The sequence below is a fragment of the Mustelus asterias genome, chromosome 8 (assembly GCF_964213995.1).
Source record: "Mustelus asterias chromosome 8, sMusAst1.hap1.1, whole genome shotgun sequence".
In the NCBI taxonomy this organism is placed as follows: domain Eukaryota; kingdom Metazoa; phylum Chordata; class Chondrichthyes; order Carcharhiniformes; family Triakidae; genus Mustelus; species Mustelus asterias.
The window spans coordinates 72052625-72077233 of NC_135808.1; the positions used below are offsets into that span (position 1 = coordinate 72052625).

Consider the following 24609-nt stretch of genomic DNA (forward strand, 5'->3'; position numbering starts at 1 on the left):
CCCTGTCAGAATCATAGAATCCTACAGTGCAGAAGGAGCCCATTCGGTCCATCGGGTCCGCACCAACCACTGTCCCACCCAGGTCCTATCCCCATAACCCCATGCATTTACCCTAGCTAGTCCCCATGACACTAAGGGGCAATTTAGCATGGCCAATCCACCTAACTCGCACATCTTTGTGCACCAGACCCCAGGGAATAAGAGAGTGTGTGGCTTGATCCAGATTGAATGCTGAGCAAGTCCATGTTTTAGCACAGAATCTTCAAAGTTCTTCCTGAGAATTGTCAACTTTCAATGTGGACAGATTCAAGGTACACACTGGCACTTGTAGCACACTTCAAAAGGTGTGCCAATGTACCACCCCACTGTGCTATGCGTACTCATTGAAATCATAGAAAATTTATGACACAGAAGAAGGCTATTCGGCCCATCTCACCTATGCTTTGCACTGTTCTCAACATGCTTGTGGGAGGAAACAGGAGCACCCGGAGGAAACCCACGTAGACACGGGGAGAACGTGCAAACTCCACACAGGCAGTGACTCAAGCTGGGAATCGAACCCGGATCCCTGGCGCTGTGAGGCAGCAGTGCTAACCACTGTGCCACCCCAGATTAACCTGTGGATCCTCATCAGCATATTTTCATTCCATTTTCCACCTCCTAACCATCCAGTTTGAGGAGCTGACCAGGTAGACCTGAAGAAGGCAGCCACAGCTGACTGGATGGGAGGGGTGGGAGGGTGAGGGGAGATGCCAAAGATTTTGGCAGTAGGTTCGCTGAGGATTTGGAGAAACATTGTTGCTCCTTCTGGCCCATAAGCAGTGCTCTAAAAGCAACATTGAAAAAATACATTTCTTAAAGCTGCACTAACATCACAAAAGGAACTTGTGAAGCTCCGAATAGAAGAGGGTGTTGCCCATTAAAAATGCAGAAACATCCCTGACTATTCCTTTTAATGGGGTTCCTACTCACTTGTGGTAAAGTCATGTATTTGCAGCAGGTGCAAATACATGGTCTTTGTTCAGCCTTTCTGTATCCTCAGTTTTTCTCACAGAACACGATCAATTTAACAACAATGGACATTTTATGGGGGTGATGGGGTTCTTGTCCTTCTGGTTGGAATGCCAGCAAGAGACCTTCATTGGAGAAGATCCGCCAAATCAGGAGGCAATCAGGCAGTTAAGGGGCAACTGGCAGACCTCCACTGGATCAGGACCCCAGGGGCAGGAACTCCAGCTAGCAGAGAGCTGTCGACCAATCAGAGGCTCAGAGTGGCTGTTGCCGCAACAACAGTCAACAGACGCCCCAGAGCGCAGATTGACCCAGGCCAGAGGTCAGTCATTTCAAGAGGGATTTTGTGCGCTAGGGTTAAGGGGGAGGGGGATGTAGGGCGAATCGGCAATAGGATTGGTTCTCAGTGGGTCCCCTTTCCAGATGTCAGATTCCTCGAGCAGACATTAAGTACCTTTGAATGAGAGACCCTCCCCTCCCCACAGTAACCACAAGCAGTCCACACAGGTTTGCATGTAGCGCTCCCTATGTAGCGACAGGTTCACTCACTGCTAGTTTAAGCATGATGCCCTTAATTTGCCATTAATTGCCTACTTAAGGTCCTCAATTGGCAGCGGGATGGGAAGTCATCCATGGGCCTTCCCGCCATGGACTTAATCTGGATGCAGACAGGAATGTGGTCCCCACCCGTCACCAACCTGCCTGATGAAATACCCTTGCCTTGTTCAAACATGTCACAAGAGGGGGCAGAAAACTCTGTCTGATGATCAAGCTATAGTGCAGCATTCTGTCTCTTTAGAAACATCAAAAATAAGTAGTTCCAAGAGAAAACGTTAAAGTTATTGCTGTTAAAACATTTCTTTTTTCATCATTGTTCATGCAAACTCTCAGACCTCAGGGAATAAGAGAGTGTGTGGCTTGATCCAGATTGAATGCTGAGCAAGTCCATGTTTTAGCACAGAATCTTCAAAGTTCTTCCTGAGAATTGTCAACTTTCAATGTGGACAGATTCAAGGTACACACTGGCACTTGTAGCACACTTCAAAAGGTGTGCCAATGTACCACCCCACTGTGCTATGCGTACTCATTGAAATCATAGAAAATTTATGACACAGAAGAAGGCTATTCGGCCCATCTCACCTATGCTTTGCACTGTTCTCATCATGCTTGAATAATCTAAAATTATCATGGATTGAAAGATGGGAAAGAGATCTAAAATTAGCAGCAAATATTAACGTGACAGCACTAGACAGAATTTTAATGCGGACTTATGAAGAGAATATGGTCAAAACATTTTGTGGATAGCCAATCTCAGCAGAATGAGATCTTCAGGGACATTTTATACCTGAGATATCCATTGTACACTTTGCATGTACTATGTTCCCAAAGTAATAATGCCACAGGGCCATCAGTGTAATTTTATTACTGCACTCTTAATATACACACTTAAATTGTCCATAAAAGTAAAAGGGGAATTTTAAACCTGGGGTGTTTGGGTGATGAAATAATCAGTTTGTTCCTGTGGAAGATTCTGTGAGAAGTGGAATTACTTTTGTAACAGCCTCCCCTATGTTGTGAGCTACCTGCCTGCCCGAATGCACCAAGCCATCTCACTGGGTTCCAGCTAGCACAGAGCAGGCTTCCCAGACAGCATTCCAATACATTGGTGCAGGGATTTGGACAGGTTTTGTGAATGTGTTTTGGGAGGGTGGGAGCAGAATATAGGAGGGTGGGTCTGGTGAGGAGGGGAGGGGAATGGTGCGGAGTGGGTGTAAGAGCATGGGGGCCATGGCAGCCCCTGCTTGCTTTTCATGGCCTTAATAGAGCACTCGCTCTCCTTTTTTACACTAGTTGTAAAGGACTCTTCCCCGTCATGTCTAATGGAATGGAATGTCTGCAGCAAACATTTTGCCCAGTAGGATATGAACATGCCAGCGGCGTCTGATTGACATGTATTCTGGAGGTTCCTGCCTGAGTCTGGCTGGCAACCTTAACTATCCAGAAAAACAATGGTGTTAAAATTGGCACAGGGGTGATAAAAGAATGATGAGCGCTATATATAATCTCACTCTGGTTCCATCTAGTTTCTGATAGGTGAAGGGAATTCAATTATCCTGATAGGTTTACAAATGATTTAATCTCCTCGGCAGTGTTTCCGCTTTCCTTCCATGTTGCACGTTCCTTGCCTACATTCTGTACATTACACTTGTTGCTGATTTGTTATTAAATGATAACCTTATGGTGGTGTTCTTGCCTGCCAGCTGAATCCCACAAGTGAGCATTGCAGGTGTCCTATTCCACTGTTGTACTGCAGGTAGGGATGGTGGGTAACTCAATGGGACAGTGTGTCCCGCATTGGATGCTTTGACCTTTGATAAGCAGACTAGCGTTCTCAGAGCGTTCTCAGAGTGACCCAGTTGGGAAATCGGCTGTGTTGTTCAAAGAGGCTAAGGCATCAGAATTAAATCGTAATAATTATGTCATTTGTGGTTGATACTTCTCAAAGAATATGTGAGGGCCGACCATCAGTTTTACAAGATACACCAGACGTTAGGCTTCAACACAAATGATGTTATGAAAACCCAATCTTATTGTAACTTTCACCATTCGTGGAAGATTACACACTCCTCTTACAATAACGAATACGTTTATACCCTCCAGTTCAAGCTGAAATAAGCCAACCAACATTGCAGGCACTACCATTAATGACCATACAGCTGTAAATCTTTCTTCAGTCTGCAGTTTTGGTCATGTCCTCCAGAACTTGGTGGGACAAGGGCAGACGATATGTACCAGTAAACATAGAAACATAGAAGATAGGAGCAGGAGGAGGCCATTCAGCCCTTCGAGCCTGTTCCGCCATTCATCACGACCATGGCTGATCATCCAACTCAATAACCTAATCCTGCTTTCTCCCCATAACCTTTGATCCCATTCGCCCCAAGTGCTGTATCTGGTCACCTCTTGAATACATTCAATGTTTTAGCATCAACTACTTCCGGTGATAATGAATTTCACCACTCTTTGGGTGAAGAAATGTCTCCTCATCTCCGTCCTAAATGGTCTACCCTGAATCCTCAGACTGTGACTCCTGGTTCTGGACTCCCCACCATCAAGAACATCCATCCTGCATCCACCCTGTCTAGTCCTGTTAGAATTTTATAAGTTTCTATGAGATCACCCCCTCATTCATCTGAGCTCCAGTATCTGCTTCCATTGTATGACGTTTATGTTTTAGTTGATTTTGACCATGATTTCAATTGAAACACTGTGGGGAATTTCAGAAGGTATCCCAAACACTACAGGCCGCATGTTACCATGGGCTTTGTGACTCAGATATCAGTGAGAAGTGGGACCCTCGCCCTCCCCCCGACATTCCTGCCACAGTGAGTGAGTGTGAGTGTGTGGTGTGTGAATGTTGGCAGGGGTGGTGCGAGGGGTAGGGTTGTAAAGTTCAACCCTGTATTTGTGTAGCTTTGCACTTTGAGAAAGTTGATTATGATCATCTCACTGAGGACTGTGGTTGACACACATTTCTGTTTATGCTTGACAACTCCCACTGAATTGTTTTAATCTCCTTTCTGTTACAGAGCCAACAACACAAGTGCCCTCCACTGAGGCCAGCACTGTAGGTATGTACAAAACACCAGTATTTTTATTTGAATCAAGCATGGTTACCTCACATGTAGTTGATGGACATTGGGTAGTTTCTGCAATGACTAGCCAGCCTGCTATATGCCAATGTGTCAAGTTCAAAATGTACATGGTTATGTTCTCAGTAACAACATTGATGGTCTTTATAAGCAAGTTTCAAATGTCTGCATTTGTCTTAGAGATAACAATCACATTTACAATTGAAAACAAAGCTTATTTGTGAATGTGCTTTTTTTAATGTAGGAAACAGCTCTTTGCATAGAAAGTGAAAATCATCAGCAAGAACATAAGCATGTTTAACACGTCCAGATAACATGATTGTCTAATTTAAATGTGTTTCTGGAATGTTTGATTACCAGTGTAGCAAAGCTAAATCTAAAAGTAAGGAAATGACCTCTAACATTCCATGAAGTTAAGAAGATTTTTTCTTCAGGTTCATTCTCCACACATTTAGCTCTCCACAGATTATTTCCATCACCACCATAGGGAAGAAAATAATCTCATAAAATAACGATCTTTTAGAAAGTTTGTTCACTCTCTGCTCCTTGAGAACCCAAGGTATTCACCCATCGCTGGAAACAATATCAACACTTTGCAGTGCACTGACCCATGACACATGGATGAGTTAGGTGACAGTGGGTGCAATTTGCACATGCACTGTCCCAACAAACCCTCCCAAAATCGCTGTTCAGGTAAAAAAAAACACACACTGAAGCCTAAATAACAGTGTAGTACCGCAGAATTCTGATGCAGCAGTAATCATAGTGCTGCTGTCAAGTTTGTCCAGGACTACACGAAGGTTTCAGATATGTTGAAAGGTGAGTAGTGTGAGGGATTACAGTTTATTGTTCTAAAAGAACTGGGCAGACCATGTCTGGTCCACTTTTGAGACAGGGATTACTACACACTAACTCTAATGTTCCCACAACCAAATAGAGGGTATCGCTTAAAATCTAGGCAGACTCTACAGGGACTTTCAACCCCAATTTCCCTATAATAGATTGATATCAGGATAGCAAAAAAAAAACAGTCCATTCTCCAATTTAGGTGTCCTGAACAGCTGCTTTTACCAGGATTAATAGCGGTCAACACTCACAAGGCGAAACCAGGAGATTCTTTTTCATTCTGCTTGTCAAAAAGGCTTTAACTTTCCCCTGTGCTAAATATAAGCACACAGGCAGGTTACAAATCCTTGTGTGCAAGTGGTAGGGAGCAGCAACAAACCCTTGGGAATAAGCTGAGAACTATAAACTGAAGAATCAACACAATCCACTTGATTTTCTATCTTTCTTTTTGGATCAGTGCTGGCATTTTTAAGAGCAGGCAGGAGCTAAGCCTTGCTTCTGTCTTGAATCTCACTTTTTCCGTCTTAAAACACATTCCATTGAGCCATCTGAATAAAGATGTTTGCATTGGCATAAATACCAGCACAGAGGATATTCCTGTCCGGCGATCTTGATTCCTATTAAATCTCAGCAAGAGTCCCAGAAGAATGGTTGATGCAACATGACGTTTCTTGCTGATGATAAACCTGGCCTATTATCCCTGTGTCAGCTCATTGATAAAGCTGTTCAATTAGTCTCGCTTCTCAACCCTTTCACCATAGCCCCGCTGTGTTTACCAAACACAGACATAGTTAGTATGTAGGCAGGTTACTGTCCGTTTATTGTCTTGGTTCCTTTGACAGAAATCGAAAGAAGTGGCGGCTGTGACATGATAGATTTTTTTTTCCAATAAAATAAATGTATTGTAATGCACCAAATGGAAATTTAGTTTTGAGTCTGAAGTGAGTTTCGCCACAGACAAAAATGGACAGTAATTCCAAATCCATCTGAGCAGGTGATAACAAATGCAAACTGACAGATTATTTTGTCTTTTTCTAATTTTTTTTGTTGTTTCAAGGCATCCCATTTGCACTACTCTTTACAATATGAATGAAATGTTCTCCACTCTGTCTGACAAGTCAGAGATGTTTGCAGGATGTTCCTTTGCCACTTGTCACAAACTCCAGGACTTCATATTTATGCATGTGGTTGTGAAATGCATGGTTATTCATCGTTTTTGTCTTTCCAACAGGTCACTCATCACCCACACCCACCAGCACGGTTCCAACTACAGCGACTCTAATGCTCACAGCAGGTTCATGTTCCTCCATAAACACTCTTTACCTCCGCATTTCAGTAGCAAAATGGTTGTACCTCTGGCTGCCAAGAGTTACTTAAAAAAACCAGATTAGTTTTAGCCCTTTGTCAATGCATCTATTTCAACTCAAATGTTCTTTTGTAACATCCTCATTATTTTGATGTTGGTAGGATCTCTTTTTCCAAAGTGAAGGAGATCCTCCGCCCCCTTGAATAAGTGACGTGGTCAGATGAAAAGCCAATATTACAAGGACATACCTAGATCTAAATTTCCCAAAATTAATTGAGAAAAGCCTCAGTTACGTTCTTACTTTCAAATATTTACTGGTCTGCAGGTTCTGTCCATTGTAAATGCCAGAATTTGCAGGTCCTTCTCAGCAAATGTCTGCATTCATCATCATTATCCCACAAAAAAATTAAATAGAACTTCGGGAAGTCAGACACTTGGAAATGAGTGTCAAAATCATGAGGATATAATCTCCCTCAGGGCTCCGGTGTGAGCTGCACTGTGGGCACAGAGCTGGCAATCACTGAAATCAGTGAGAATTTCAAATTCCCCACACCCCCATCAACATTAGGAAACCCATAAAAGTTTGTATCTTGAGGTGGAACCGCTTTTATAACAGTGATGTGATTGATAAAATTTGAACAACAGAATTCAACCCGAAAAAATAATTTCAAAATCAGGGATTGTAAAATAATTGATTCATTGATTTGAAAATTGTGTATCTACTTTCACTCCATATGGATATTAACTTGTTAATTGTTCTTAACTTGCTGCATGTAAACATCCATAAAAATGATGCTTGTTTGCTGCTTTTAATTTCCTGATTGGAGGACTGTAAGAATCCTTTAGTGTGATTGGCTGCAATTGACAGCCTGATGTCATCACTTCATTTACACCCTGGGAATTCCCCAGTGTTGAAAGCTACAATCAGTTACATTATCACAGCACAGCGAGGGATAGAAGAGAAACTCTTACCAGAGAGATCTCTCGGTGAGGCTTACTTTATGATCAGTGGCGAGCACTTGTATTTTGTGTTGACAGCAAACCCCAGGCCATTGTTTTTGGATTCAGTTGTGCCTCACATTGTAACTCTTGGTTTTGGGCTTTCAGAAGATCACTCATCACTCACACCCACCAGCACGGCTCCAACAGTGACTACTGCACCCATAGCAGGTTCAAGTATGCTCTTGTCTTGGTATCAGTTTGGGAGCGCCCTAAATTCCTCAATGTATAAATTCCATCTACTTTTCACTGAAGTTAGAGTGTTTTAAAGAATCATACAGTTCAGAGAAGGTCATTCGGCCCATCATACTTGTGCCAGCTCGTTGTAGAGCTATTAAACCAGCAGTGAATTAAGAGAAAACATATGTGGCTGCTGCCACACAGCATTTATTGGGGCTGGATTGAGTTCCAAATATTTAAATCTAATCCAGATTCTGCCCAAGTACTCTATTGCAAAAGTCACTCAATTCTCTGGTGTATTCTCAATTTCAAGGTTATTTGTGGTAGCATTAGGAGAAATTAGAGAAATTAGGATTGTTTTCATCGGAGCAGTGGAGGATAAAGGGAACATTACAGTATTCAAAGCTACAAGAGGATTTGATAGACTCATTGACAAAATGGTTCAACATGTGAGGTTTCAGGATAAACCTACAACTACACTCGCCTGAGGGTTCAGGATAAACCTATAACTACACTCTCCTGAGGGTTCAGGATAAACCTATAACTACACTCGCCTGAGGGTTCAGGATAAACCTATAACTACACTCTCGTTAAAATAGTCTGGCGAACTACCTATTTCAATAAGTCTTCGGAGGCCGAAGTCACCTCACCATGATCCCTTTATTTACAAATCCAGCATTGTACACAGAATACTATCAGATAGCAGTCTCCCTTCAGGGGTGTCAGAGGAACTGACACTCCCGGTTAAATACAAGGAAATATCCCTGATTGGCCCATCAATTGACTCCTTAATCAGGGATATCTTTTCCAATAGGTCAGCTTCAATGGCCTGATTAAAGTCATTTCAGTGAGATGAACAGGTGTGACGCACATTTTCATCTTGCACTCTTTGCAAATTGCCAATGATATAATGTTTCCAACAGTAATTGTGACATTATTACTCATAGTTTTGGTTTTCCAGCACGTCACTCATCACTCACACCCACCAGCACGGCTCCAACAACAGTGACTACTACACTCGCAGCAGGTTCATGTTTCTCCGTAAACACTCTTTCCCTCCTCATTTCAGTAGCAAAATGGTTGCTCCTATGGCTGCCAAGTGTTATTTTTTTAAAAATCAGATTAGTTTTATCCCTTTGTCTTCCTTAATGAGTTTATATCAACTCGAATGTTCTTTTGTAACATCCTCATTATTTTGATGTTGGTAGGATCTCTCTTTACAAAGTGAAGGAAATCTTCTGCCCCCTTGAACAAATGACATGGTCAGATGAAAAGCCGGTATTTCAAAGACATATCTAGATCTAAATTTCCCAAAATTATTTGAGAAAAGCCTCAGTTGCGTTCTTACTTTCAAATATTTACTGATCTTCAAGTTCTGTCCATTGTAAATGCCAGAATTTGCAGGTCCTTCTCAGCAAAGGTCTGCATTCATCATCATTATCCCACAAAAAAACTAAATAAAACTTCGGGAAGTCAGACACTTGGAAATGAGTGTGAAAATCGTGAGGATATGACCTCTCCCTCAGGGCTCCGGTGTGAGCTGCACTGTAGGCACAGAGCCGGCAGTCACTGAAATCAGTGAGAATTTCAAATTCCCCACTCCCCCATCAACATTAGGAAACCCATAACAGTTTATACCTTGAGGTGGAACCGCTTTTTTGACAATTATATGATTAATAAAATTTGAACAACAGAATTGGTCCTGAAAAAATAATTTCACAATCGCGGATTGCTGTAAAATAATTGATTAATTGATTTGAAAATTGTGTATCTACTTTCACCCCATATGGATCTCCCAATTGTTCTTAACTTGCTACATGTAAACATCTATAAAAATGATGCTAATTTGCTGCTTTTAATTTCCTGATTGGAGGACTGTAAAATCCTTTAGTGTGATTGGCTGCAATTGACAGTCTGATGTCATCACTTCAGTTCCACCCTAGGAATTCCCCAATGTCAAAAGCTGCAGGCACTTACATTACCACAGCCCAGCTAGGCACAGGGGAGAAATCCTTACCAGAGAGAGCGCTTCATCTCTCAGTGGGGCTTACTTTGTGATCAGTGGTGAACGCTCTTGCTTTGTGCTGACAGCAAACTCCAGGCCCTTGTTTTTGGATTTAATTGTGACTCACGTTGTTAATCTTGTTTTTGCCTTTGAGCAGATCATTCATCACTCACATCCACCAGCACGGCTCCAACAGTGACTACTGCACCCACAGCAGGCTCAAGTGTAAGACCATAAGACATAGGAGCGGAATTAGGCCACTCAGCCCATTAAATCTGCTCCGCCATTCAATCATGGTTGATATTTTTCTCATCCCCATTCTCCTGCCTTTTCCCCATAACCCCTGATCCCCTTATTAATCAAGAACCTATCTATCTCTGTCTTAAAGACACTCAATGATCTGGCCTCCAGAGCCTTCTGTGGCAAAGAGTTCCACGGATTCAACACTCTCTGGCTGAAGAAATTCCTCCTAATCTCTGACAAATATGCTCTTGTCTTGGTATCAGTATAGATGGCACTCTAAATTCGCAGTGTATAAATTCTATCCATGCCACACAGCATTTATTGGGGCCAGTTTCAACCTATTGAGTTCCAAATATTTAAAACTAATCCAGATTCTGCCTGATTGCTCTATTGCAAAAGTCACTCAACTCTCTGGTGCATTCTCAATTTCAAGGTTATTTGTGGTAGTTAGGAGAGATTAGAGAAATTAGAATTGTTTTCATTGGAGCAGGGAGGGTAAAAGGATCCTTAGCCTGTTCAAGGAGGATTTGATAGACTCAATGACCTGTAACTACACTTCCCTTAAAGTAGTCTGGAGTACTGCGTATTATGTTATTATTTCAGTGAGGTGCACAGCTCCAACAATAGTGAGTACTACACTCACAGCAGGTTCATGTTTCTCCATAAACACTCTTTACTTCCTCATTTCAGCAGCAAAATGGTTGTCCTGACTGCCAATTGATAATTTTAGAAAAACAAGTTTCAGTTTATTTATTTTTTGTCTTCTTTAATGAGGCTTTATCAGCATCCTCATTATTTTGATGCAGATTGAATCTCTCTTTACAAAGCGAAGGAAGTCCTCTACACCGTGAGATGTGACGTGGTCGGATGAAAAGCCAATATTTTCTGGCCAAAGCTCAATCTATATTTCCTGATGTTAGTTAAGAAGGGTGTTAGTTGCACTCTTACCAAATGTTTACTGGTCTTAATGTTATAGCCATTGTAAATGTCTGGTTGAAAATAGTTTTAATTATTGTCACAAGTAGGCTTACACTAACACTACAATGAAGTTACTGGGAAAATCCCCTAGCCTTGTCGGGTACACTGAGGGAGAATTTAGCATGGCTAGTGCACCTAACCAGCATGTCTTTTGGACTGTGGGAGGAAACTGGAGCACCTGGAGGAAACCCATGCAGACACGGGGAGAACGTGCAGACTCCGCACAGACAGTAAACCAAGCCAGGAATCGAACCCGGGTCCCTGGCGCTGTGAGGCAACAGTACTTGCCACTGTGTCGCTCTGGGCCAGAATTTTTTGATAGTAAATGTCAGAATTTGTCATCATTCCCCCTCAGAAAATTAAATGGGACTTCGATATGCCGGACAATTGGAAGTGAGTGTGAAAATTGATCTCTCGCTCAGGGTTTTTGCTGCATTGTGCACACACAACCGGCAACCACTGAAATCAGTGAGAATTACAATCTCCCTCTCCCACATAAATGTTAGAAAACCTCTGAAAAGTTTAAACCTCGAGATGGGACTACGTTTTCAACACTGACCTGTTTAATATAATTGAAATATCAGAATTGGCCCTGAAAAAAATAATTTCAGAATCGTGGAAGACTGTTAAATAATTCATTTGAAAACTCTATTTTTGAGAATTAATTATCAAGAGTTTTTGAGAATATTTTATCTCCTACCTTCATCCAATGTTAATCTACCAGTAATATTTAACTTCCTGCATGTGATATTTATTTTAAAAATTATTTTTTCACTGCTTTTAGTTTCCTGTTTGGATGACTGTGAAAATCCTTTAATGTGATTGGCTGCATTTGACTGCCTAGGTGCATCACTCCAGCTTCTGAATTCCCCAATGGTGAAATCTGCAATCAGTTACATTATCACAGCACAGCGAGGGATAGAGGAGAAATTCTTACCAGAGAGATCTCTCAGTGAGGCTGACTTTGTGATCAGTGGCGTACACTCTTGCTTTGTGATGACAACAAATGCCAGGCCATTGTTTTTGGATTCAGTTGTGACTTACGTTGTTAATGTTTTGGTCTTTCAGCAAATCACTCATCACTCGCACCCACCAGCACGGCTTCAACAGTGACCACTGCACCCTCAGCAGGCTCAAGTATGCTCTTGGTCTTAATTTGCTCAATGTATAATTTCTGTCTGCTTTTCACTGAATGAAATTAGAATGTTAGTTTTGTAGAACGGTACAGTACAGAAGGTATCATTTGGTCCATCAAACCCATGTCAGCTCTTTAGTAGAGCTATTTAACAAGTAGTGGATTGGATCAAGAGAAATATCTGAGGCTGCTGCCACACTGCATTTACCAGGGTTGTTTGTTATGTTGAGTTCCAAATACTTAAGAACTAATTACAGATTCTGCATGATTGCTCTATTGCAAAAGTTACTCAATTCTCTGGTGCATTCTTAATTTCAAGACTACTTGTGGCATATTCAAGAGAGAAATTAGGATTATTTTTCTTGAAGCATAGGAGGGTACAGGGATTTCTAGCATGTTCAAGGGTATGAAGGTATTTGCTAAACTCAATGACAAAATGTTTCAACAGGTATGAGGGTCCAGGATAATGCTAAAACTACACTTTCCTTAAAATAGTCTGGAAAACTGCCTATTAGAATGAGATTGACAGGTGTGAAGCACATTTTCATCTTGCACTCTTTGCAAATTGCCAATGATATAATGTTTACGGCAGTAATTGTGATGTTATTACTCACAGTTTTGGTCTTCCAACAGATCACTCATCACTCACACCCACCAGCACGGTTCCAACAACAGTGACTACTGCACTCACAGCAAATTCATGTTTCTCCATAAACACTCTTTACCTCCTCATTTTAGTAGCAAAATGGTTCTCCCTCTGGCTGCCAATTGTTCTTATTTTTAAAAAAAACAGATTTGTTTTATTAATTTGTCTTCCTAAATGAGTTTTTAACAACTCAAATCTTTTGCAATATCCTCATTATTTTGATGCAGATTCGATTTTTCTTTACAAAGTGAATGAAATATCCTCTGTACCCTGGAACAAGTGAGATGGTCGGATGAAAAGCCAATGTTTCCAGGACCATAGCTAAAGTTATAGTTCCCTAAATTTAGTTGAGAAAAGCATCAGTTACATTCTAACTTTCAAATGTTGACTGGTCTTCATATTATAGCCATTGTAAATTACTGGTTAGATAAGAAGTAGAATTTGCAGGATCGTTGACATCAAATGTCAGCATTTGTCATCATGACCCTCAAAAAAATAAATCGCACTCGATGTTGGACACTTGGAAATCAGTATGAAATTGTGAGGTTGCGATCTCTCCCTTGGGGTTCCTCCATGGGCTACATTGTGGACACAGTTACTGAAATCAGTGAGCATTTCTTTTTTCCCAATCCCACATAAATGATACTAAACCCCTTAAAAGTTCCTACCTTGAGGTGGTATTGTGCTTTTAACAATGATGTGATTAATGCAGTCCGAGCAACTGAATTGGTCCTGGAAAAATAATTTCATGTTGGTGGATTGCGGTTAAATAATTGATTCATTGATTTCAAGTCTGTTCTTAATAATTAATTGTAGAAGAATTTTTTCATAATGCTTCAGGTCCTACCTCCACCCCAGGTGAAAATCGGAATTATTTTGAATTGCTGTGTGAAACATTCAGAAAAATGATTCTTTTTAAGTTACTTTTAGTTTCCTGATTGGAGAACTGCGAGAATCCTTTAGTGTGATTGGCTGCAATTAACAGCCTGATGTCATCACTCCAGTTCCACCCTGGGAATTCCCCAATGGTGAAATCTGCAATCAGTTACATTACCACAGCACAGCGAGGGATAGAGGAGAAATCCTTACAGAGAGATCTCTCAGTGAGGCTGACTTGGTGATCAGTGGCGAACACTCTTGCTTTGTGATGACAGCAAACTCCAGGCCATTGTTTTTGGATTCAGTCGTGACTCACGCTGTTAATCTGCTTTGGTCTTTCAACAGATCATTCATCACTCACACCCACCAGCACGGTTCCAACAGTGATTACTGCATCCACAGCAGGCTCAAGTATGCTCTTGTCTTGGTATCAGTTACACTCTTACTTTCAAATGTTTACTGCTCTTCATGTTATTTTCATTGTAAATGAATGGTTAAAAAGTGCCAGAATTTGCAGGATCTTTGACTGCAAATGACAACATTTGTCATCATTACCCATCAAAAAACTGCATGAAATGTTGCGCTGTCGCACACTTGGAAATTAGCATGAAAATCATGAGGTTGCGATCTCTCACTCAGTGTTCCACCATGGGCTGCATTGTGGACACAAAAGTAGCAGCCACTGAAATCTCAAAAAGTTTCATATCTCCCACTCCCAGCTAAATGTTCAAAAAGGCCTTAAAAGTTCATACCTTGAGGTGGAACTGTGTTTTTAACAACAATGTTTTTAATATTATTTAAACAACAGAATTGGCCCTGAAAAAATAATTTCATAATCGTGGAACGCTGTTAAATAATTGATTAATTAATTTGAAAACTATGTTTCTAAAACTTAATTATAAAAGTGTTTTTCAGAATACTTTAGCTTTTACCTTTATACTTGGTGGATATCCCATTTTTTTTATCTTGCTACATGTAATAACTGCCGAATAAAGGCAGTTATATTACTGCCTTTAGTTTCCTGATTGGAGAACTGCGAGAATCCTTTAGTGTGATTGGCTGCAATTAACAGCCTGATGTCATCACTCCAGTTCCACCCTGGGAATTCCCCAATGGTGAAATCTGCAATCAGTTACATTACCACAGCACAGCGAGGGATAGAGGAGAAATCCTTACCAGAGAGATCTCTCAGTGAGGCTGACTTTGTGATCAGTGGCGCACACTCTTGCTTTGTGATGACAGCAAACTCCAGGCCATCGTTTCCACCCAGGTGGAAATTGCAATTATTTTTAAATTACTGTAACATTTAGAAAAATTATTTTTTAAAATTACTTCTAGTTTCCTTTGTTAATTCAGCAAACTCCGGGCCATTGTTTTTGGATTCAGTCGTGACTCACGTTGTTAATCTGCTTTGGTCTTTCAGCAGATCACTCATCACTCACACCAACCAGCACGGCTCCAACAGTGATTACTGCATCCACAGCAGGCTCAAGTATACTCTTGGTATCAATATGGATACCACCCTCACTTCCTCAATGTATAAATTCCAGCTGCTTTTCACTGAATGAAGTTAAACTGTTTGTTTTATAGAATGATACAGCACAGAAGATATCATTCGGCCCATTGTGCCTGTGCTAGCTCTTTTCATAGAAATCATAGAAACTCTACAGTGCAGAAGGAGGCCATTCGGCCCATCGAGTCTGCACCGACCACAATCCCACCCAGGCCCTACCCCCACATATTTACCCGACTCTAAGGGGCAATTTTTAACCTGGCCAATCAACCTAACCCACACATCTTTGGACTGTGGGAGGAAACCGGAGCACCCGGAGGAAACCCACGCAGACACGAGGAGAATGTACAAACTCCACACAGACAGTGACCCGAGCCGGGAATCGAACCCGGGACTCTGGAGCTGTGAAGCAGCAGTGCTAACCACTGTGCTACCGTGCCGCTCTATTGTACAGCTATCCAACCAGTAGTGGATTAGGATAAAATGCTGCCACACTAAAGTTATTGACGGCGTTTTTTATGTTGAGTCCCAAATATTTAAGAACTAATATAGATTCTGCCCGATTGCTCTATTGCAAAGGTCATTCAATTATCTGATGCATTCTCAATTTCAAGGTTATTTATGGCACAGGGAGGAGAGATTAGAGAAATTAAGACTATATTAATTCGGCACACTAAAGGGATCCATAGTGTGTTCAAGGGTACCAGGGTGGTTGATGGACTCCTTGACAAAAGGACGAATTTCCGGCCTGGCTCACACCAAGGCTTGAAAAGCCTGCCCGACGTCAACAGACCATTGCATGGTCCGTGTCCCGCCTGCTACGATTCCTGTGGCAGGTGGGATGGGAAAATGTTTCAACTGGCATGAAGGTCCAGGATAATGCTAAAATTACACTTTTCTTCAAATAGTCCGGAGATCTGCCTATTATGTTATTATTTCAGTGAGATGAACAGGTGTGAAGCACATTTTCATCCTGCACTCTTTGCAAATTGCCAATGATACAATGTTTACGACAGTAATTGTGACATTGTTAATCACAGTTTTGGTCTTCCAACAGATCACTCATCACTCACACCCACCAGCACGGCTCCAACAACAGTGACTACTACACTCACAGCAGGTTCATGTTTCTCCATAAACACTCCTTACCTCCTCATTTCAGCAGCAAAATGGTTGTCCCACTGGCCGCTAATTGTTCTTAACTTTTTTAAAAACACTGCCCGATGCCCAGTGGGCAATGCCAAGGTGCCCCCGGGCATGGGCACTAGTGACAGGGGGCACAAGCTGGCACTGCCAGGGTGCCCATGCCCAGGGGCACCACCCTCTCCAGCCGCCCGACCCCTGGGGGCCCCGATTGCTCCCTTTCACTCTGGCGGGGTCTTGCACCAGTTCCCCACAAGTGGGGAGCTACTCTAAACCCCGCCGGAGTGAAATACTCCTGGTGGGGTGGGAGACGTTATCGGGCCCGGAGAATTCAGTCCCAGGCCCGATAATGACATTAAAATAAGATTAAAAACTGATTTAAATCACTTACCTGTCTTCCTGCCGGTTTCCAGCACGGTCCCAACTGCGCCTACTCTCCAGCTGTGGGAGACGCGCATGTGCTGGGAACGCATGCGTGAATCCCGCGAAGTGGCCGACACACGCATCTCCCAACCCGACGCGCCAATAAACGTACACATCGGGATGGGAGAATCAGGCCCATGTTTTTTTAAATTACTTTTAGTTTCCTTTAAAGAGATTGGCTGCAATTAACAGCCTGATGACATCATTCCAGATCCGCCCTGGGAATTCCCCAATGGTGAAATCTGCAATCAGTTACATTACCACAGCACAGCGAGGGATAGAGGAGAAATCCTTACCAGAGAGAGCACTTGATCTCTCAGTGAGGCTCACTTTGTGATCAATGTCGAACACTCTTGCTTTGTGCTAACAGCAAATGCCAGGCCATTGTTTTTGGATTGAGTTGTTACTCTGTTTTGGTCTTCCAACAGATCACTCATCACTCACCAGCACAGCTCCAACAACAGTGACTACTGCACTCACAGCAGGTTCATGTTTCTCCATAAACACTCCTTACCTCCTCATTTCAGTAGCAAAATGGTTCTCCCTCTGGCTGTCATCTGTTTTTAATTTTGTAAAAACAGATACGTTTCATTCCTTTGTCTTCCTAAATAAGCCTTCGTAAATAACTTTGTCTTCCTAAATAAGGGGGCGGGGTCGAAGGGGTGGGACCAAGGGGGTGGGGCCTATTGTGGGCGGAGCCTCAGGGTGATCGATGGGGGTGGGGGGGTCGTGTTGCCATTCTGCAGATCCTCATTATTTTGATGCAGATTGGATCTCTCTTTACAAAGTGAGTGAAATATCCTCTGTACCCTGGAACAAGTGGGATGAGTGGATGAAAAGCCAATATTTCCAGGACATCACTAAAGCTATAATTCCACAAATTTTGTTGAGAAAAGCCTCAATTACATGCTTACTTTCAACTGTTTACTGGTCCTCTTGTTATATTCATTATAAGTGACTGGTTTAAAAAAAGTGCCAGAATTTGCAGGTCCTTTGACATTAAATGTTAGCAATTGGCATCTTTAACCCTCAAAAACAAAATAGAACTAGAAATGAGTGTGAAATTGTAAGGCTGCGATCTCTCCCTCACGGTTCCTCCATGGGATACACTGTGGCCATAGAGCTGGCAATCACTGAAATCAGTGAATTTCCCAATCCCACATCAATGTTTGGAAATGCCTTAAAAGTTTCTACTTTGAGGTGGAACTATGTTTTTAACAATGATGTGAATATTATAATCTGAGCAACTGAATTGGCCCTGGAAAAATATTGATTGCTGCTAAATTATTGATAAATTGACATCAAATCTGTTTTTAATAATGAATTATAAAAGAGCTTTTTCAGAATGCATCAGCTCCTACCTCCACCCCAGGTGGAAATTGCAATTATTTTTAAATTACTGGGTGTAATATTGAGAAAAGTGATTCTTTTTAATTACTTTTAGTTTCCTTTGTGATGACAGCAAACTCCAGGCCATTGTTTTTGGATTCAGTTGAGACTCACGTTGTTAATCTGCTTTGGTCTTTCAGCAGATCACTCATCACTCGCACCCAACAGCACGGCTCTAACAGTGACTACTGCACCCACAGCAGGCTCAAGTATGCTCTTGTCTTGGTATCAATATGGATTGCACCTTCACTTCCTCAATACATAAATCCCAGCTGCTTTTCACTGAATGAAGTTAGAATGCTTGTTTTATAGAATGATACAGTACAGAAGATACCATGTATATCTCAGCTGGTTAGTAGAGCCCAGCAGTGAATTAGGAGAAAATATCTGAGGCTGTTGCCACACTGTATTTACTGGCCTGATTGTTAGGCTGGGTGGGATTCTCCCCCAAAAATTCTATGTATCGAATTCACATAAAAACTGGAATAAATCCCACTGGTTATTTCAGCGAGATTTTCAAAATGAGCCTCCCACACACTGCATTACAGAGTGCCCTCACAGGAATCACTCCAAAAAGCTGGGTGCGGGGCCTATTCCCACTGAGAAGGCCGACAGCATAGCGCTGAGCGAGCTACTGCGCATTCACCAATCTGTCAATGCCGAGTTTGGCACATAGAACATAGAAAGCCACAGCACAAACAGGCCCTTCGGCCCACAAGTTGCGCCGATCACATCCCCACCTCTAGGCCTATCTATAGCCCTCAATCCCATTAAATCCCATGTACTCATCCAGAAGTCTCTTAAAAGACCCCAATGAGTTTGCCTCCACCACCACCGACGTCAGCCGATTCCACTCACCCACCACCCTCTGAGTGAAAAACTTACCCCTGACATCTCCTCTGTACCTACCCCCCAGCACCTTAAACCTGTGTCCTCTCGTAGCAACCATTTCAGCCCTTGGAAATAGCCTCTGAGAGTCTACCCTATCCAGACCTCTCAACATCTTGTAAACCTCTATCAGGTCACCTCTCATCCTTCGTCTCTCCAGGGAGAAGAGACCAAGCTCCCTCAACCTATCCTCATAAGGCATGCCCCCCAATCCAGGCAACATCCTTGTAAATCTCCTCTGCACCCTTGCGCAGTGGCCCCGCACTGCCGGTCTCCCGATTGCTGGCCAGCTCAATCGCTGGCCAGTCCCACGATCCAGCGTCATTGGCCATGCAATCCCCCCCTACGGCTCGATCGCTTGCCCCCCACTGGATAAGTCCGGACCAGCCTCAACCCCACCCCTTCCCCGGCCTGTCTTGAGCTCCCTGCACCTCCCCGCGCCGGCAGTCCTGTTCTCCTCGACTCCCCCAGCCACAAAGTCCCGACCCCTCAACAACCGCCCCCCCCCCCCCACCCCCCCCCCCCCCCCACCCCCTCGTCCCACTGGCAGGCCGACCACCACACCCCCACCCCGATGGTCAACAGATCTTTGCATGCTCCGTGTCCCGCCCACTACGATTCCTGTGGCAGTTGGGAAGGGAAAATTCCACCCAAAATGGTTCATCAGGCATGAGGGTCCAGGATAATGCTAAAACTACAATTTCCTTAAAATAGTCTGGAAAACTGCCTATTATGTTTTTATTTTAGTGCGATTAACAGGTATCAAGCTGCACTCTTTGCAAATTGCCAATGATACAATGTTTCCACCAGTAATTGTGACATTATTACTCACAGTTTTGGTCTTCCAACAGATCACTCATCACTCACACCCACCAGCACGGCTCCAACAACAGTGACTACTACACTCACAGCAGGTTCATGTTTCTCCATAAACACTCTTTACCTCCTCATTTCAGCAGTAAAATGGTTCTCCCGTTGGCTGCCAATTGTTCTTATTTTTTATAAAAACAGATTTGTTTTATTAATTTGTCTTCCAAAATGAGTTTTTAACAACTCAAATCTTTTGCAATATCCTCATTATTTTGATGCTGCTTGGATCTCTCTTTACAAAGTGAATGAAATATCCTCTGTACCCTGGAACAAATGAGATGGTCGGATGAATAGCCAATATTTCCAGGACATTGCTAACGCTATAGTTCCCTAAATTTAGTTAAGAAAAGCATCAGTTACACTCTAACTTTCAAGTGTCTACCGGTCTTCATTTTATAGCCTGCTGCATTCTCAATTTCAAGATTATTTGTGTAGGAGAGATTAGAGAATTTAGGATAATTTTGATTTGGCACATTAGAGGAACCTGTAGTGCGTTCAAGGGTACCAGGGTATTTGACAAAGGGCCGGATTTTAATGCTGCGCTCGCCCCAAGGCCAGAAAATCCTGCCCGAGATCAACGGACCTTTGCATCGTCCGTGTCCTGCCCGCTACAATTCCTGTGGCAAGTGGGATGGGAAAATTCCACCCAAAATGTTTGAACAGGCATGAGGGTCCAGGATAATGCTAAAACGACAATTTCCTTAAAATAGTCCGGTGAACTTCCTGTTACGTTATTATTTCAGTGAGATTAACAGGTGTGAAGCACATTTTCATCTTGCACTCTTTGTAAATTGCCAATGATACAATGTTTACGACAGTAATTGTGACACTGTTAATCACAGTTTTGGTCTTCCAACAGATCACTCATCACTCACACTCACCAGCACGGCTCCAACAACAGTGACTACTACACTCACAGCAGGTTCATGTTTCTCCATAAACACTCTTTACCTCCTCATTTCAGCAGCAAAATGGTTCTCCCTCTGACTGCTAATTATATTATTTTAAAAAAGCTGATTCCCTTCATCTCCCTTAATGAATTTTTATCAATTTGAATGTTCTTGTTATCCTCGTTATTTTGATGCAGATTAGATCTCTCTTCACAAAGTGAACGAAAGATCCTCTGTACCCCAGAAGAAGTGACAAGGTTGCATGGAAAGCCAATATTTCCAGGACATAGCTAAAGCTATAATTCCCTAAATCGGTTGAGAAAAGCATCAGTTACACTCTTTCAAATGTTTACTGCTCGTCATGTTATTTTCACTGGAAATGACTGGTTTAAAAAGTGTCAGAATTTGCAGGATCTTTGACTGCAAACGTCAGCATTTGTCAACATTACCCATCAAAAAACTGCATTAAATGTTGTGCTGTCGAAATTAGCATGAAAATCATGAGGTTGAGATCTCTCACTCAGTGTACCACCATGGGCTGCATTGTGGACACAAAACTGGCAGCCACTGAAATCAGTGAGAGTTTCAGATAAATGTTCAAAAAGCCCTTAAAAGTTCATACCTTGAGTTTGAACACTGTTTTTAACAACAATGTTCTCAATATAATTTGAACAACAGAATTGGCCTTGAAAAAATAATTTCATAATTGTAGAATGCTGTTAATTAATTAATTAATTTGAAACTATATGTTTCTAAAAGTTAATTATAAAAGCATTTTTCAGAATATTTTAGCTTTTGCCTTTATCCCTGGTGGATATCCCATTTTTATCTTGCTGCATGTAATATTTTATCAAATGATGTTATATTACTGCAATTAGTTTCCTGATTGGAGGACTGTGAAAATCCTTTAGTGTGATTGGCTGCAATTGACAGCCTGATGTCATCACTCCAGTTCTGCCCTGGGAATTCCCCAATGGTGAAAGCTACAATCAGTTACATTACCACAGCACAGCGAGGGATAGAGGAGAAATCCTTACAGAGAGATCTCTCAGTGAGGCTGACTTGGTGATCAGTGGCGAACGCACTTGCTTTGTGCTGACAGCAAACTCCAGGCCATTGTTTTTGGGTTCAGTCGTGACTCACGTTGTTAATCTGCTTTGGTCTTCCGACAGATCACTCATCACTCACACCCACCAGCACGGCTCCATCAGTAACTACTGCATCCATAGCAGGCTCAAGTATGCTCTTGTTGTTTCAATATGAATAGCACCCTCATTTCCTCAATATATAAATTCCATCTGCTTTTCACTGAATGAAGTTTGAATATTTTGTAGAATGATACAGTAGAGGTCATTTGGCACATCATACCTACATCAGCTCTTTAGTTGTGCTATTAAACCAGCAGAATTGGGAGAAAATATGTAAGGCTGCTGCCACACAGCATTTATTGGGGCTGGTTTATGTGTTGAGTTCCAAACTTTTAAGAACTAATACACATTCTGCCCAATTGCTCTATTCAAAATATACTGTATTCTTTGGTGCATTCTCAATTTTAAGATTATTTGTGGTACAGTTGGAGGGACTAGAGAAACTAGCATCATTTTGCTCGCAGCATAGGAGGGTAAATAAATCATTAGAGTGTTCAAGGGTATCAGGGAATTTGATAGACTTAATGACAAATGTTTCAATAGGTGTAAGGGTTCAGGCTAAAGCTAAAACTACACTTTTTTAAAAAATAGCCTAAAGAAATGCCTATTACATTATTATTTTAGTGAGATTTACAGGTTTGAAGCACAATATCATCCTGCATTCTTCGCAAATTGCCAATGATAGAGGGCAAGATTCTCCAGCCTCCCAGCGCGTGTTTCCCAGCAGTGGGAGGTGGCACGTTGTTTGCCCCGTCGCTGCCAATGGGAATTCCCATTGACGTCGCCCCCGTGCTGGCGGGAAGCCCGTAGACGGGGGTGGGACCGGAGAATCCCGCCAGCGTGAACAGCCGGAGAATTCTGGCCATAATGTTTCTAAGTGTCGTTGTGACATTGCTACTCACAGTTTTGGTCTTCCAACAGATCACTCATCACTCACACCCACCAGCACGGCTCCAACAACAGTGACTACTGCACTCACAGCAGGTTCATGTTTCTCCATAAACACGCTTTACTTCCTCATTTCAGTCGCAAAATAATTGTCCCACGGGCTGAAAAATGTTTCTTATTTATTTAACAACAGAGCAGTTTTGTCCCTTTGTCTTCCTCAATGAGTTTAATATCAACTCAATTGTTCTTTTGCAATATCCTCATTATTTTGCTGCTGATTGAATCTCTGTTTACACAGTGAATAAAATAACCCCTGCACGACATTGTCGCATGCTGGCATGAAAAAACTGTTTTTCCAGGATGAAGTTAAATCTATGGTTCCTTAATTTAGCACCAGTTAGGCTTAGATTCAAGGTGTTTCCTGGTCTTTATGGGATGTCTTGTGGCGCAGTGATAGAGCCCCTATCACTGGCCCAGAAACTCCCAATTTGAGTTCAACACTATGCCTTGTTCGCCATGGTAGGAGCTTTCGTACGATGGTCCAATGGGCTGATTATCAACTCGGGAATTCTCCCATTACTTCCCCTGCTGTTCCCTAAAAGGGTCAAAAGGAGTGTGAGGATATACTAACAAACTGGTCTGGATGTTCTAATCTTTGTAAATGACCACTGAAACAATGGGCCAGAATTTGCTGGGTTCCTGACGGTGAACTTTCAACATTTGCCATCATTATCCCACTAAACCGACCGTAACATCAGGATGTTGGGCATGTGCAGATTAATGCGAAAATCCTGAAGTTTTGATTTGAAACTGCGGATTCCACCCCCCCGCCGCCGCCGCCTGCTTGCCCGCCTGCCTGCCTGCCTAACCATCTCATCCCCCTCACCCCAGAGTCTCAGCCACTGAAGTCACAGAGAATTTCAACTTCCCACTCCTCCATCACTGTTAGAAATCCCTGGAATTGTTCAACCAGGTGTAACTGGGTTTTAATGATCATGTCTAGAGGGGCAATTTTTTCACACAGAGGGTGGTGAGTGTCTGGAACAAGCTGCCAGAGGTAGTAGTAGATTCGGGTACAATTTTGTCTTTTAAAAAGCATTTAGACAGTTACATGGGTAAGATGGGTATAGAGGGATATGGGCCAAATGCGGGCAATTGGGATTAGCTTAGGGGTTTTTAAAAAAAGGGCGGCATGGACAAGTTGGGCCGAAGGGCCTGTTTCCATGCTGTAAACCTCTATGACTCTATGTCATGGGCACAATTTGATAAATAACAGAACTGAGCCTGAAAAGCTAATTTTATAGTTGTGGAATGTTGTTAAGTAATTAATTAATGGATATCAAACCTATAGTTCATCATAATCAAAAAAAATGTTGAGCAATATTTTAGGCCCTATCTTCACCCCATGTAGTTGTACCAATTTAAAAAAAAACTTATTCTACGTAAAATAAGTTTGCTGCTTTTAATTTCCTGATTGAAAGACTGTGACAATCCTCTAATGCGATTGGCTGCCTTTGATAGCCTGATGACTTCACTCCAGCTCCACCCTGGGTATTCCCCAGTGAAAAAAGCTGCA

The 24609-nt window shown here is 42.3% G+C and overlaps 1 protein-coding gene across 26 annotated transcripts in view; it reads left to right on the plus strand.

Moving 5' to 3' along the window:
- The window catches only part of ptprc (protein tyrosine phosphatase receptor type C), a 249401-nt gene that overhangs the window by 141459 nt on the left and 83333 nt on the right, over positions 1-24609 (plus strand). For 6 of the 26 annotated variants that reach the window (XM_078218153.1, XM_078218155.1, XM_078218154.1 and 3 more), the window contains exons 3-15: positions 4602-4643; positions 6742-6804; positions 7924-7986; positions 12290-12358; positions 14227-14292; positions 15305-15373; positions 16452-16514; positions 17389-17445; positions 18490-18558; positions 20089-20151; positions 20967-21029; positions 22170-22235; positions 23067-23129. In XM_078218153.1, coding sequence (XP_078074279.1) covers positions 4602-4643; positions 6742-6804; positions 7924-7986; positions 12290-12358; positions 14227-14292; positions 15305-15373; positions 16452-16514; positions 17389-17445; positions 18490-18558; positions 20089-20151; positions 20967-21029; positions 22170-22235; positions 23067-23129 — 816 coding nt within the window. The remainder of the gene's footprint in view (positions 1-4601; positions 4644-6741; positions 6805-7923; positions 7987-12289; positions 12359-14226; positions 14293-15304; positions 15374-16451; positions 16515-17388; positions 17446-18489; positions 18559-20088; positions 20152-20966; positions 21030-22169; positions 22236-23066; positions 23130-24609) is intronic. The other 20 variants (XM_078218170.1, XM_078218173.1, XM_078218175.1 and 17 more) reach the window with 15 other exon arrangements.